We start from the raw sequence: 14,164 nt of genomic DNA, 5'->3' as shown, positions 1-14,164 counted from the left end.
CCAAACTCTAATCTTGACCAAAAGATGTTCAACCTCCAGGTTTTAAAGTGACCGTTCACCCCCCTCCCAAAAAAAAAAAAAAAAAGAATTTTAATGTTGTCATCACACAATAGGATCATTTGAGAGAGGAACTAAAAAATAAAAGAATATCTCCAGTGCTGTTCTGTGTTGGTTCAATCTTGTTTTGGAATTCTTAGGCTTTCAAAATATAATATAGCGTTCCACAGAAGAAAAAAAAACCCACAGAGGTTTAGAAAAACACGAGGGTGAGTAAATGACAGGTTTTTATTTTTAGGAGAACCATCCCTTTAAGAAATGAAACCTGGAACACAAATGTTATCACACAATTCTTTACGCTTACAGCAATGTAGTTCTAGTCACTGAGAAAAATTCATGTAACAATTGAAGGCAAAACAAGTACATGCTTCGTCACAGTTTTTCCTCACATTTGAGTAATCCTCAAATGAGGGGTTTATTTTTATATGAAACAAACATTGTACAAAAAAAAAAAAGTGTTACTGATCGTGGAAGTGCAATTATTATTATTTATGTTTTTAGATATAACTGGTCAAAAGTTCTTACTACTTCCTTGCTTATGAAGACAAACTTGAACCTGAACGTCTGGCTTTTTCAAAACTACAATGCCGCGCACAATGACATTCATAAAATACAATAGCAAGATAATATGCAATGTTAAATGCACTTTCCCATTAGATGTTGGTGAACACAATGTTACAGAACAGGCAGACACTCTCTCTGGTCACATTATCAAGAACTTGTCTTTAAAGCAGTAGGGTGACATCTTCAGCCATGAGTAGAGAGATGATATTGGACATAGTAGTAGAAGGATGGGAGACTGGAAGGTCCATTTCTTTTGCTCCAAGATCAGACCACCTTCACTCAATTTCAGAAGGTTTTTCCAAGTTGAAAGGGAGGGGCAAATCATGTCCCCTGCCCTCAACCCTTTCACTAAAGTCAGTGCAGATCAGTTTAGAATCCCATGCCACCCATACCTCCCATGCCTCCCATTCCACCCATTCCTCCAGCTGGCGTGTCCTTCTCCTCCTTTGGTATCTCAGTGACTACAGCTTCAGCAGTAGCCAGCAGAGATGCAACACCTGCAGCATCTAGCAATGCAGTCCTCACGACCTGCAGGAGGAGACAAAAACAATAATCTCCCTCAACATAAGAGCATTATGTTTTTGATAGGGATGCATCAACATTACAATTCTGGCTGATACGGAGAAGTCCATTTTTATTTTACAGCCAGTAACTGATAAATGGCAAAAAAAGATCTTAAATTCAATACTATTTGTTTAAAGTAATTGTAAACTATATAAAAATAGTAAAGATAAGACACTAACATCAGACTGACAAACATTTAAACAGTAGTGTGTTATAATGTCGACCAATATGGTGATATATTGTACATGTCAGATATTAATTAACAGAAACCGCTCTGATTATTCATTCATCATTATTACTAATTTAAAACAATAACCTAGGTTTGTGAATCACACATACACACCTTCGTGGGGTCAATAATGCCTTTTTCGACCATGTTTACATATTCTCCATTCATAGCATCATATCCAATCTCTGGAGCGCTCTGCAAGATCTTCTCCACCACCAGAGAGCCGTCAACTCCTGCATTCTTGGCAATGGTCATTGCAGGAATACGAAGCGCACTGCGAATAATTTCGATACCTTTAAGAACCAAAAAAAAAAAAAAAAGTCAGTTTTGAGAAGTTAAGAACAGGATTATTACTTACAGGTCATCTGGGAGGAAAAGATCTAAACTTCAGTCTTTACCGATCTTTTGATCATTATTGGCTGGCTTGATGTTGTCCAGGGCTGGGATGCAGCGCAGCAGGGCACATCCTCCTCCAAGAACGATTCCCTCCTCCACAGCGGCTCGAGTGGCGTTCAGCGCATCAGTGACACGGTCCTTCTTCTCATTCACTTCAACGTCACTTGTTCCTCCAACCTAATAAACAGAATGATCATTTTTGATAATGATGAAGTATACAGTATACTAATAAAAAGATGCTACACGTTTTCTGCTTTCATACCTTAATCACAGCCACTCCATCAGAGAGCTTGGCCAGACGCTCGTTGAGTTTCTCCTTCTCGTAGTCACTGTTTGTGCTCTCCAGCTGTTCAGCGATCTCATTCACACGCTTTTCAATGGCTGCTGGATCACCACGGCCTTTGAGGAGCATTGTGTCATCCTTTGTCACGATGACCTCTCCGACTCTGCCAAAGTCATGAGTCTGGATGTCCTCAATGGCCAGACTCATAGCCTCATCACCGAACACCTGAAAACACACAGATCAGGTTTGTTAACAGACTTTATGAGGCTATTATAGGCAATGGCAACTGCCATATGAGATGATAAAGCACTACATAAATGAGATGTTTTAAGCGAGCTATTAATTCATGTAATGAATTCAGATGAAGACAAAAGCCTAGGCACATACCGTGCCTCCAGTGGAAATGGCCATATCCTGGAGCTGGTTTTTTCTGTTGTCACCGAATCCTGGAGCCTTGACTGCAACGACCTGAAGTCCAACCTTCAACCTGTTGGTGAGTTTAAGAACTGACCTTTAACCCAGAATCTTTAAATAACCGACTACCCCTATAACTCAAAAGGACCATCCCTTAAAAAAAATGAGTTAATAGTAAATGTAATAAAACCTTATTCTATTTCATATTTATCCATTCCAAGCATTTCCTGAGCTAAGGTGTTTTTAAGAGACCAACCTGTTGAGGACCAGAGTGCTGAGTGCCTCTCCGTCCACATCTTCAGCAATGATGACCAGAGGCTTGCGATGCTGGTTGGCCATTTCTAGTGCTGGCACGATACTCTGTACACTGGAGATCTTCTTCTCACTCAGAAGCAAAAAAGCATCCTGGAACTCACACTTCTGACCTGCAAACAGAGAATATATGTGGTTGTCATTCCAGCATTGAAATTGATAGAAACACATGACCTTCTAATACAAAACACACACCTTTAGCTGTGTTGATGAAGTAAGGAGAAATGTAGCCACGGTCGAACCTCATGCCCTCAATGATCTCAAGCTCATCATGTAGGGTTTTACCATCCTTTAAACAAGAATTACAGCCCAAGTGTCAAGTATTTTAAGGATCACGCCATCATTCCTCCTGTACTAAACATTACTTCCACTGTAGCAGCCTACCTTCACTGTAATAACACCCTTGCGGCCCACTTTCTTCATAGCATTGGAGATGATGGTACCAACTTCAGTGTCTCCATTGGCAGAAATAGTGGCCACCTATACCAAAAAAAGATTGACAGAAGTAAAAAGTTAAGAGAAAAAAAAAACATTTAGTGCTCAATTTATTGGGCACTTCTTACCTGGGCAATTTCCTCTGGTGTTGTGACCGGCTTGGAGAGTTTCTTGAGTTCATTGATGACTTCTTCCACCGCCAGCATGACTCCTCTACGGATCTCCACAGGGTTGGCTCCTTTGCTGATGGTGTCAAATCCCTCTTTGGCAATAGCCCGGGCCAAGACTGTGGCGGTTGTGGTGCCGTCTCCAGCCTCCTCGTTAGTATTGTTGGCCACATCCTGTACCAGCTTCGCCCCAATGTTCTTATACCTATCCTTCAGGTCGATACTTTTGGCAACTGTGACACCATCTTTGGTGACTTTGGGGCTGCCCCAGCTCTGCTCAATGATAACGTTGCGACCCTGAGGGAAAGAGGCAAATCTAGTCGTTTCTGCCATTGATTTCAAATGTGACTTTAAGAGGAGTAACGTATTAGCTGTTCTCCAGGCAACTGAACAGTCATTGAACTCGGCATACCTTTGGTCCCATGGTGACGGCCACAGCATCAGCCAGCAGGTCAACGCCCTGGAGCATCATGGCCCGGGCATCTGCTCCAAACTTGACTTCCTTGGCATACGCACGGGTCAGGTGTGGGGCCAGCGCCCTGCACACTGGCCTCATCTGTTTCATCACACTAGGTAAACGCAGCATTTCTATAAGAAAAAGTGTAGAAGCATAATATAAAAAAAGGTTATTCATGATGTGTGTTAAGTTCTACTTTATCAGAAAAAAAATATGGTTTTCAGAAACCCTCAAATCATTTAGACCACAGTTTTCAAGGGCCCTTTATCCAGTTAATAAGCTTTATGAATTAAAAAATTGTAATATATATATATATATATATATATATATATATATATATATATATATATATATATATATATATATATATATATATATATATATATATATATATATATATATCTATCTTTTACCTGAAATATATATTCGAATTTGGCATGACGAAAAAAAAATATATATTTTTTTTTTAATAAAAATTTTTGTTTAAAACAATGACTTTTAGAAGTCACAAAATCACACTTTAAGAATTAGGCTTTTTTTTTTTTTTTTGTCATTAAAAATAATTTTAAGTCATCTTGAGGCAATCTCAGAATATTCTTCTGGTTACCAGGTTGAGAACAACTGATTTTACACAAGCAGGTAGCCCCGCCCAAATCCCGTGGCATTGGCTGATGTTGGAACAGAGTCGTTTTTGATTGGCTGATGCCTGATAGTAGAGACATTTATGCACGACATTTAACCTCCCCACCCACTTTCAAGCCACTGAGAAAAAAAATCATAATAATACAAATTTAAAGTCTTGTGTCGAGGTCACATGAGAACAAGTCCGGATACCAAAAATTAGTCTTTGACACCGTTGGTACCTGAAAGCATTATATAAATCTTTACCCGATTCATTCATTCATTCATTAACTTATCCTCATGATATTTTGTGTCAAAAATATCAATGCTTTCCGTTCTCTGGTTCGCCTGGACAGTAACTGCAATGTTTCGAAAAGCTAGATTATCAACTATAAAGTGGGAAAAGCAGGTAATAAAGCAGTGATAAAAGCAGGTAATAATTACAAGAATCTGAAATGTTGATGTAAGGTACACGCGTCATTCAAAGCCTGTAGTAGGTCTCTCATCCACCCCACGTGTGTTCAGGGCGTCACAAGGTCAAAATCACTCCGCGTCACGACAGAGACCTCATTTCATCTCAGTGCCTTCAAGTTACAAAATTCCCGGGATTTTCCTTTAGTTTTAGCAAAACTAACCTTTGTAGCCTTGACACCGATTAAATATTTCATACATAACGGGGAAAATTCTTAGGCCTCATTTTCACAGAATCTGTTATAGTTAGCATGCAAGCTATAATCACCACATTTCACTGAACTTTATCATTTTGCTAATAACGCAGTAGTCAAGGCAGTAGATATATAATCACCAAGGAATGCATGTGATGTGTATAATATATTTGTTGCTCTCGTCCCAGTTACTCTGAAGAGCACCATCAGAATCTGCCATAAAAGTATAGTTCTACAATACGACAGGATCAAATGAGAGCTAATTACACAATAAACATACAAAACTTACAACTCCACAAAACCAACTGATAGTTCTAGCATTACGAAATGAGGTAACGTCCCATATCTGCCTCTTGGATCTCATTAATCTTTATATTACCAGGCCAGTAAATAGCGTTATGCAGTATAGTATGTTTATTGGCTTTTATAAATGAGGAGAACGAATTGACTGACTTACTGCAGAGTGATCAGGAGATGAACGAAAGGATGCGCGTGTCCGTGAGTTCAGCAGACTGTGAGTGATATAAGAAGAAAAGAAGCCGCTAAGAGTTGCTGCAGACTGAACTCACATGTGTTCTTCATCCGGGTAACCTCCCTCCACCCTGGCATCTGAATAACACAACACTATCAAACAATAGATACGCATTATGCTCTTAAATACATAGATACTTTCGTTTTTTTTTTTTTCAATAGCCATTCACCATATTTCGTTTATACCGAATGAGCATATAACTAAAGTATATGAAAATAAACCAACTGAATTTTTGTTATGCTAGTTACGGGGCGTCAAGTTCGAGAATTTTCGCAGATTCTATTGGAGAAAAAAAGACGTCAGAGGTCAAAATTGTGCAACAAGGAAAATTATTGCATTTGACTTTTTTTTATTCGGTTAAAAGTCTAACATATCTAACATATTGATTGAGTCAATATATTTGTATTCATGTTGTATAATGTTTTTTTCTCGTATTTAGAGTGAGTTAGTATTATTATTTTATAATTTAGGTACCTATTTAGGTAGCCTTTTACTACTTTTCTTTTGTTATTTGTAATCAACTTTAATTTTGCAATCTTTGTCGCCATATTTTACGTTTGAATCACTTGTTATTGTTCTCTGTACTGAAAGCCATACATAAACATTACAGATATTACAGTTGTTAAGTGCTATGTCAAGCGTATAAAACACTTGGTTTCCAAACTAACAGTGGCTTTGAAACATGAAAAAAATATTCAAATGTATTAATGTAACGTTTAGGCGACCAAGGAATATTCTCGATCGCGGGACGGGGGTCGATTTAGCGTTACCTCTCGGCGCATGCGCAGTGCTCTTCCAGACATTTCTTCTTCACGTGGATCGGAGGAGTCAAGTGGTCTAGTGTGACTGTCTAGTGCTGATCTGCCGGACGCGCTTTTCATAAAGATCAGAAATGGTAAGACTTGTATGTTAACATATATAGCTGCACCATCTGAGTTAGTTGTTTCTGTGATTATTTGACTTGTGTGACTGAGATAGCACAATGTTTTATAAGCGTCCATCTATTACAGCTGCAAGGTCACGGTTAGGAATGTATTCGTGCTTTGAGTTAATAACAAAATGATGCGATGCCAAGTTTGTTACTTATTACACGCAATGTTTATATGAGAGGTTTAAAATGGCTGGTTTGCTGTGAGCAGGATTGGTGAGTTCACATGGAACTCGGTTTGCTTTCATTAAATCTTACCAGTACGTTGGTTTGTAGACGAGTAACGTTATTGTTTAAAAGTGTTGTTTAAAAATGTGGTATGTTTATTTTACAACAAATACAATTTTAATTTATATGTCAAGTCTGTAGAAATGATCATTTCTGTTCACGTGTAGAAAGTATTTGTATTGCAGGTTTCAGTAACATCTTGCATATGAAAACTCAACATATTTCCATTATCATAACTTCAAGTTGTCAATGCTAGGCTCCAAGATCAGTACAACCAATAGCGTTTCAGCAAGATATGAACTTCCGGGTCATTTTGAAAGGAGGAGAACACGTCTAATATGATGTACAGTAACTGTGATTCTTGTGTTTTAAATTAAAATTTAGGCTTCGAGATGACATTATCTTTAGAAATGTTTACAGTTTATTTGTCTGTTAACCTTTTTTTTTTTTTAAATGACTATAGTAATACTTACACTTTATTGGCTACCAAACAATAAGGAAAGACATTTGTGACATACATTATGAATTGCCTTTAAATGTGTTATGAGGCCAGACTAAATGCAAAACTGATTCATTCTAGAATCTTCTACGTTCCTAACCATTCAGCCATGAAGTTTATCACGCTGCTAGACCTTCAGCGGGATAGTAAACATTTACAAAACCTCTGAACTTCTCTTCTCCCCCACATGAACCCTCAACATCTCCTATCCCTCACACATGACCTTCACTCAAGGTCACACACACACACACTCATCTGTTCTTGGATAAGCAGCTGCTGTTGTCTTTGAAACTTTGTGAACCATGATGATCAGAGCATTTCTTCTCCTAGGTATCTGTTTAAAGTATGCATCTAATATAGTAACTTAAAATTGTTGTCTTTGTAGAAGGTGAACCAGAGCTCTTAAGAATTCAGCTGAATTCAAGAGCGTATAGTAGTGCATTTTAGGAAACCATTACTAAGAAGCCTGCTTTTTTTTTTTAATAAAATGTTTCCAAAATAGTTCTATTATTTGAACACCTTTGATCATAGATTGGCAATTTAGCAAAAACTGAAGAGAGAGAGAGAAAAAAAAGTAATTTTCTGTTTGCTAGTCTCTAATTCCCCCTAGTGGTACATTTGTGGAATGCTGCTTTGTAGTGTTGCCAAACATACACTGACTATTTCTACCCTGTACTAAACATGCCTTTCCCCCAAAGCAGGCTTTCCGGAAATTTCTCCCCATGTTCGACCGTGTGTTGGTGGAGCGGTTAGCTGCAGAGACTGTGACTAAAGGAGGTATCATGATTCCAGAGAAGTCTCAAGCCAAAGTGCTGCAGGCTACAGTGGTAGCAGTGGGTCCTGGATCCACCAACAAGGTGGCTTTTTAACTTCTATTTTATGATCTAATATAAGTATTTCATTACAGTGTGTGAGATCGAGGCTGTATTTCAGAGTTTAAATGCTGTCTGTTTTTTAGGATGGGAAAGTAACACCTGTCTGTGTCAAAGTTGGGGATAAAGTTCTGCTGCCGGAGTATGGAGGAACTAAAGTTAATCTTGAAGATAAGGTTTGAACATTTTGCCATGATTAGATTTGTCTTTACTTCTTCACTTCTTCATTATGTACTACTTACTATAAATTAATGTTTATACATTATTTAAACCTTTTTAAAGCTCTTGGCATTTTATTATAGACCTTAGTCAGGTCAGTCACCATATTACATTTAACGCGAATGAAAAATGGAATACACATTATAAAGGAATTGCATCACATAATTTTCATAACTCACAACTTTTAAACCTATTTTATGTTTATATATATATATATATATATATATATATATATATATATATATATATATATATATATATATAAAACATGTAACCAAATAACATTTTTTTTATTTGTATAATAGTGACTTGATTTTATAATGACTATTCTTATATTTACATTTTCTTTTGTAGGACTATTTCCTGTTCCGGGATGGAGATATACTTGGCAAATATGTAGAATAAAGTCTGCTTGTTCAACCATCTGTCAGTCTGGAGTTCATAGAGAGAATGGTTGTTTAATGTCTCTTTTCTTTTTCTTTTTTGTCATTCGATTGTAAATAAGTATGATCAAGTTTTGTTTAAAATAAAGTGTTGTATAGAGGTGCTCCGATCACGATCGGCCGATCGTTATGCGTATCTCGTCAGTAAAGCCGGTTTTCTAATCAGCGGTTAATTCCATCAGGTGCGTAATTTCACATAGAGCAGCTGTTACTAAACAGAGCCGTTGTTAATAGAGAAGATGCGCAAATCACGTTAATTTTCAGCGTTTATTGGCCCATCTTCTCAGTTAACAACGGCTCTGTGTAGTAACAGCTGCTCTATGTGAAATCACGCACCTGATGGAATTAACCGCTGATTAGATAACCGGCTTTACTGATGAGATGCGCATTAACGATCGGCCGATCGTGATCGGAGCACCCCTAGTTGTTGATGTTTCATCTTACTTCTTCATGGCACAGTTTGGAATTGAACATGTGAATGCTGAAACATGAAAGTGGACTCTAGTCTAAATTGTGTGTTTTAGGATACACACAAAATGAATTGAAATTACATTAAATTCAAATGGTTCGTTTAAGTGTTTGGTCAAGTATGTATTGTGTTCTTTAATTCGAACATTTTAGAAGTTTATAATGGAGTCAGATGGATTTTTTTAATTTTTTTTATTGTGATTCTAAAGTAATTAGTGAACTAACTATAGGGGTTGGAAATGAATGTTTTACAGAACAACTTTTTATTCCCTGAATAATTTCCATTGAGTTATGAATTTGTGCTGCAGGATGTGATCAGAAGGTATAAATAAAATAATTATTGTACAGTGCCTTCTGAAAGTAACCAGACTCCTAGACCTTTTTAATCAGAATTATATAATAAAAGTGTTGTTCAATTGCCATGACATTTTTATTCATCAATCAATAGGTACACATCTACAGTGTTCTTAATGAATATTTGTAAGAAACAAACAAATAGAGCGCACTCTAGGAATTGTCTTGTTTACTGTGATTATCATTTACATAAAACAAAAAGCATAGAATAGATAATGTATTTGTCTTCAGAGAGGAAATTAAGTTTCGCAGTGGGTACAAGAATGACACAACAAATGATAGAGTGTAAGATGATGTGGCTGATTTCCAATGTGTTTAAAGCACTTATAGCTATAGGAACAAAGCTTACTCTAGTTAGTGTTCCTGCATATCTGCAATCTGTACCTTCAGTCAGAAGGAAATGGAATAAAAAACAGACGGAGTGGGTGATCTGGGTCATTTAGGATTATATGTGCTTTCCGAACCATAGCTAAAGTGACACCCTATGCAAGTAGAAATAGAAATAAATATGAACGGACCAAAGGCTTTGTGTTTGTACTAGAAGGTCCTTGAGTATTTTAAAAAATAAACTTCATGGCTAATAATCCCTGCAAAATAAACTTCATATATATATATATAGTGCTTATGGAAGGAGTGAAAGGCATATGAGATGCCACCTAGGAGTTTCCACACAGGTCAGGGACCAACTGCTTGAACAGCTTATTACAGGATTTTTTTTTTAAGACTGGTGATAACATTTATTTATTTTTTTATTTATTTTTATTCAGTTGCATAAAATCTTTGATTTGAATTTGAGAATAAAAGTGAGACTAATTATCCCTTGGCTATTAAGTAGCCTATTAACATAATGGCTGTTAATGCAATAGGCCCCATGTCAGTTAAAGCAGTTTAAATACAGTAATGTTTTAATACATGTTACTTGTCACTTTATTTGTTGTCCAGTATTTGGTCTTGTATCTCACCTCCTCCTGTAGTAGCGCTTCTTGTCCAGTCGGGGCGCGCTGTCAATCAAACTAAATCTGTCGAGATGGTCATGGCGGAGGGCACAGCTGTTCTGAGGAGGAATAGACCAGGCACTAAGGCGAAGGTAAAACGAACAGCGAATAACACTTCAAAACGTTCTTAACACTCAAATCTTTTCGTAGAGTATATTCTAATGGCAAATTACATAAAATAAAATAAAAAGATTTGTTCTCCTGCGAGCGGAAGCCGCAGATATGCTAAAGAGCTAAGCTAGCAGTTAGCCGAGAGAACTAATGATTCCCAAATCCAGGGTTTTAGCTGAATATCCTGTTCAGTTTCATTGGTCATAATAGGATACATTTTCCTTTTTGAAAGTACTTTTATATGTAGTGAACTGTGAGGCAGGACGTGTCCGAAATGGCTGGTTTTAATAATCGAGTTATTTGGCGAGCTGAAGTCAGCTAGCAGCCGTCTGAAAGTAAAGTTACCCGGATGAACTTCACTTCTGATGCTCAAATACACTGGATGATAACATTTAAAACACAATTAATTGAATATACTATTTTATATTCGAGTCATGCAGCTTTCAGCTATTTTACACTGCTGTTTTCAATCATTAATACGTCAAGAAATTGACCTATACAATCTATGCTTACAACGTAGAAACTGTTAAAATGTCCAGAAGCTTAAAGGCTATATGTATCAAACGTACTGTCAACAGTAATTGCTCAACAGTTGTTAAACAGTAGTGAATATTCCAGTGTTGTTTCTGTGTTGTTAACTCGTTTTATCCGTTAGGACTTCTATAACTGGTCTGATGAGTCTTTTGAAGAGATGGACAGCACACTGGCAGTGCAGCAGGTGAGAGCTTTTCTTACTTCAATGAATCACAAAAGGAGATTTTTGAGAGGTGCTGTTTTCCAGACAGTGGTCATGGGGTCTCAAGCTCCAAAAAATAAAAATAAAAAGTGACCGAGTACTGAAGTTATTTGCTGAAGATGAATATATTTTGAAGTCATTTTGTTTACCTGTTTTTATTTATAGTTTTTTTTTCTCCCTTTTCAGTATATTCAGCAGAACATTCGCTCAGATTGTTCCAACATAGAGAAGATCATGGAGCCTCCAGAGGGACAGGACGAGGGGGTGTGGAAATATGAACATCTCAGGTATATTATTAGTCTGAATGTCAACTCGGATCCTTCATTTCATCCTTATCATCTAGTGTTGAAATAATGTGTAGCCTATAGTTTTTGATGACAAAATAGATCCTGCTATATATTAGGTGTCTCTAAAAACTATGTAGTACTTCATGTTAAAGTTGTATTACAAGATGCTTTTGCTGCTGTTGAGCTGAGTTTCAGTTTTGGGGCATGGTTAGGTATAGGTATGTTAAGGGGTATGGTTTTTAAATATACATACAACATAAAAAACATGTATGAACACAGTAATGACATTGTATCAAACTTCTTATTTAAATGTTAGGACATAGTAGTTTAAGACACTTAATATAAAGTGGGTCTGCAAAATGTTTATCAGATGCTCTTTGTTGCTGTGTATTGGGAGTTACTGAATTGTGTAAATTGTAAATATTATGTTTTATATATACATCTAGACAGTTCTGTTTGGAGCTGAATGGCTTAGCAGTTAAACTGCAGGTAATTATCTTTTTTGTAGTATTACATCACAAATAACTCAAGAAGTTTGTACAGCACTATTCATTTAAAAGTAACGCATGTCTCCTTGTCAAATACCAGGTTGTTTTATTTGGTACAAGTCTTTACAGTTCTCTATTCATGAAGACAGTACAATGTGTGATGTCTGTGCTCCACAGATCGAGTGTCATCCTGACACGTGTACCCAGATGACTGCCACTGAGCAGTGGATCTTTCTGTGTGCTGCCCATAAAACCCCCAAAGAGGTGAGTGTCCTCTGTGTTTAATTTAGACCAAACCATTTGTTGTTGCAGCCCTAATTCATTTCTTAACAGACTGAATTAGACAAGCTCAAATATGGATGATTGTGTCTTATGGTGATTTGTTTGTTTACGGTGGCTCACAGTGCCCTGCCATTGACTACACAAGGCACACTCTCGATGGAGCTGCGTGTCTTCTCAACAGCAACAAGTATTTCCCCAGCCGGTGAGTTATTGAACATCTAATCCGTTAAAGCAGGTGTGTTTAATGCTTCTCCTAGATATGTCTGTTTGTAGAGTTTAGTTCCTACAATGCTTGAAAATTGACTTGACTAGTGTCAGATGAAGGTTTGATCTAAACTACAGGAAGGTAGATCTCCTTGAGCAGATTTGAGCACTCTTGAATCACTACGTTCATTTCTAGGATTTTCTAACAGGCTGTTGATGTTTTATGTAACCATTGATCGTCTCCCTGATTTCCATATAGCGTCAGCATTAAAGAATCATCTGTGGCCAAACTGGGCTCGGTTTGCCGTCGCATCTATAGGATTTTCTCCCATGCTTACTTTCACCACCGCCAGATTTTTGACAAGTATGAGGTAAGAAAGATCACTTATGTAATTCATAAGCACATTTCATAAGCCGGAGTATCAGCTTTGCTTCAAAACCTACTGCACTGCCTATTTAGGCATCATTTCACAATCCTGAACTTCAGTCATGAAAATCATTTGGTAATAAAACAAACTATTTTACTAAATATCTGTGCGCTGTATTTTTCTGCTTAACAGAGCAGCTGTAATCAGGAATTGCTACCCATTAAGAATGTTTCAAGTGGACCACTAATGAGATTTTTAAGAGGTTCATTTCTTTGAAAGCAGCTTACAGAGTTTTTGGAGTCATTACTTAATTGAAAGTGAATGCTAAGCTTGATAATGACTGGCCATGACGAAGCAACTACTGTTTGTTCAAACAGCATTTCCTGCTGTGGTCAGAAGGAGGCATCTTAAGACCGTTCCCTCAAATAGACATTTTATCAAAAGATCATCTCTTTCCCACAGAATGAGACTTTCTTGTGTCACCGCTTCACTCGTTTCGTGATGAAGTACAACCTCATGTCTAAGGACAACCTCATTGTGCCCATCCTGGAAGAGGAAGTCCAGAGTGCCACTGCTGGGGAGAGTGACGCCTGAGCTGCATCTTGTGCCTCTAGCATCCAGTCCGCAGAGGCGTACAACTTTAGTCATTTGACATGTTACTTTTCCACTCACTAATACTTCGTTTGATCCAAATTTCATCATTCAGCTCAGCTGTAACAATCAAAACATTACATCAGCAGCTCCTTGTACATATCTCACTCCATCTCCATTGTAAATCCTGCTTAACCTGTTAGAATTTCCTTTATTTTTCTCCTTCACTAGACTATAAATGAGTCTGGTGGTATTCACCGTCTTTTCTCTCGTTAAGTTATTACATGGGTGAAGGGCTCTTATCCAGCCCACTTTGTCTTTTTTTAAATAAACGAAAATGTATGGTATTTTCATTATGTCAGTTGTTAATAAAATACTTGTACCTAGTCTACGCC

General features: G+C 37.3%; 2 protein-coding genes across 5 annotated transcripts; one reads left to right on the top strand and one right to left on the bottom strand.

Moving 5' to 3' along the window:
* Nucleotides 1-267: 267 nt before the first annotated feature.
* LOC113053149 (60 kDa heat shock protein, mitochondrial-like) lies at nucleotides 268-5,689 on the bottom strand. The gene is made up of 11 exons (XM_026217930.1): nucleotides 5,622-5,689; nucleotides 3,834-4,009; nucleotides 3,383-3,718; nucleotides 3,204-3,299; nucleotides 3,015-3,108; nucleotides 2,764-2,932; nucleotides 2,481-2,580; nucleotides 2,073-2,318; nucleotides 1,813-1,987; nucleotides 1,529-1,707; nucleotides 268-1,149 (listed from the first exon to the last, which is right to left on the bottom strand). Exons 2-11 carry the CDS (start codon nucleotides 4,005-4,007, stop codon nucleotides 991-993), a joined length of 1,728 nt encoding a protein of 575 aa, XP_026073715.1. The 5' UTR covers nucleotides 4,008-4,009; nucleotides 5,622-5,689; the 3' UTR covers nucleotides 268-990.
* Nucleotides 5,690-6,431: 742 nt separating this feature from the next.
* mob4 (MOB family member 4, phocein) lies at nucleotides 6,432-14,156 on the top strand. Of its 4 annotated transcripts, XM_026217935.1 has the most exons (9): nucleotides 6,432-6,591; nucleotides 8,050-8,208; nucleotides 11,469-11,531; nucleotides 11,736-11,836; nucleotides 12,283-12,325; nucleotides 12,502-12,588; nucleotides 12,729-12,808; nucleotides 13,070-13,181; nucleotides 13,641-14,156. In XM_026217935.1, the coding sequence occupies exons 1-9, from the start codon at nucleotides 6,589-6,591 to the stop codon at nucleotides 13,770-13,772; spliced, it is 780 nt and encodes a 259-aa protein (XP_026073720.1). In that variant the 5' UTR covers nucleotides 6,432-6,588; the 3' UTR covers nucleotides 13,773-14,156. The 4 variants fall into 4 exon arrangements, 2 of the variants coding, with proteins under 2 accessions (XP_026073720.1, XP_026073718.1); XM_026217933.1 differs by lacking the exons at nucleotides 6,432-6,591; nucleotides 8,050-8,208 and adding an exon at nucleotides 10,668-10,794; XR_003277172.1 differs by lacking the exons at nucleotides 11,469-11,531; nucleotides 11,736-11,836; nucleotides 12,283-12,325; ... (2 more) ...; nucleotides 13,070-13,181; nucleotides 13,641-14,156 and adding exons at nucleotides 8,310-8,399; nucleotides 8,797-8,976; nucleotides 9,310-9,773.
* The last annotated feature ends 8 nt before the right edge of the window (nucleotides 14,157-14,164 follow it).

This window comes from Carassius auratus, chromosome 34, assembly GCF_003368295.1.
Source record: "Carassius auratus strain Wakin chromosome 34, ASM336829v1, whole genome shotgun sequence".
NCBI lineage: Eukaryota > Metazoa > Chordata > Actinopteri > Cypriniformes > Cyprinidae > Carassius > Carassius auratus.
The sequence above is the reverse complement of the archived record's forward strand: the minus strand, read 5'-3'. Positions and strand labels throughout refer to the sequence as shown.

Bases quoted from the DNA above. Each gene is read 5' to 3' on its own strand.
- LOC113053149 (XM_026217930.1), bottom strand. From the start codon at position 4,007: ATGCTGCGTTTACCTAGTGTGATGAAACAGATGAGGCCAGTGTGCAGG. The intron at 3,719-3,833 runs GTATGCCGAGTT...TCTTTCCCTCAG, and splicing joins CCGTCACCATGGGACCAAAG to GGTCGCAACGTTATCATTGA. The intron at 3,109-3,203 runs GTAGGCTGCTAC...TCTTGTTTAAAG, and splicing joins AGGGTGTTATTACAGTGAAG to GATGGTAAAACCCTACATGA.
- mob4 (XM_026217935.1), top strand. The intron at 12,589-12,728 runs GTGAGTGTCCTC...GGTGGCTCACAG, and splicing joins CCCATAAAACCCCCAAAGAG to TGCCCTGCCATTGACTACAC. The intron at 12,809-13,069 runs GTGAGTTATTGA...ATTTCCATATAG, and splicing joins AACAAGTATTTCCCCAGCCG to CGTCAGCATTAAAGAATCAT.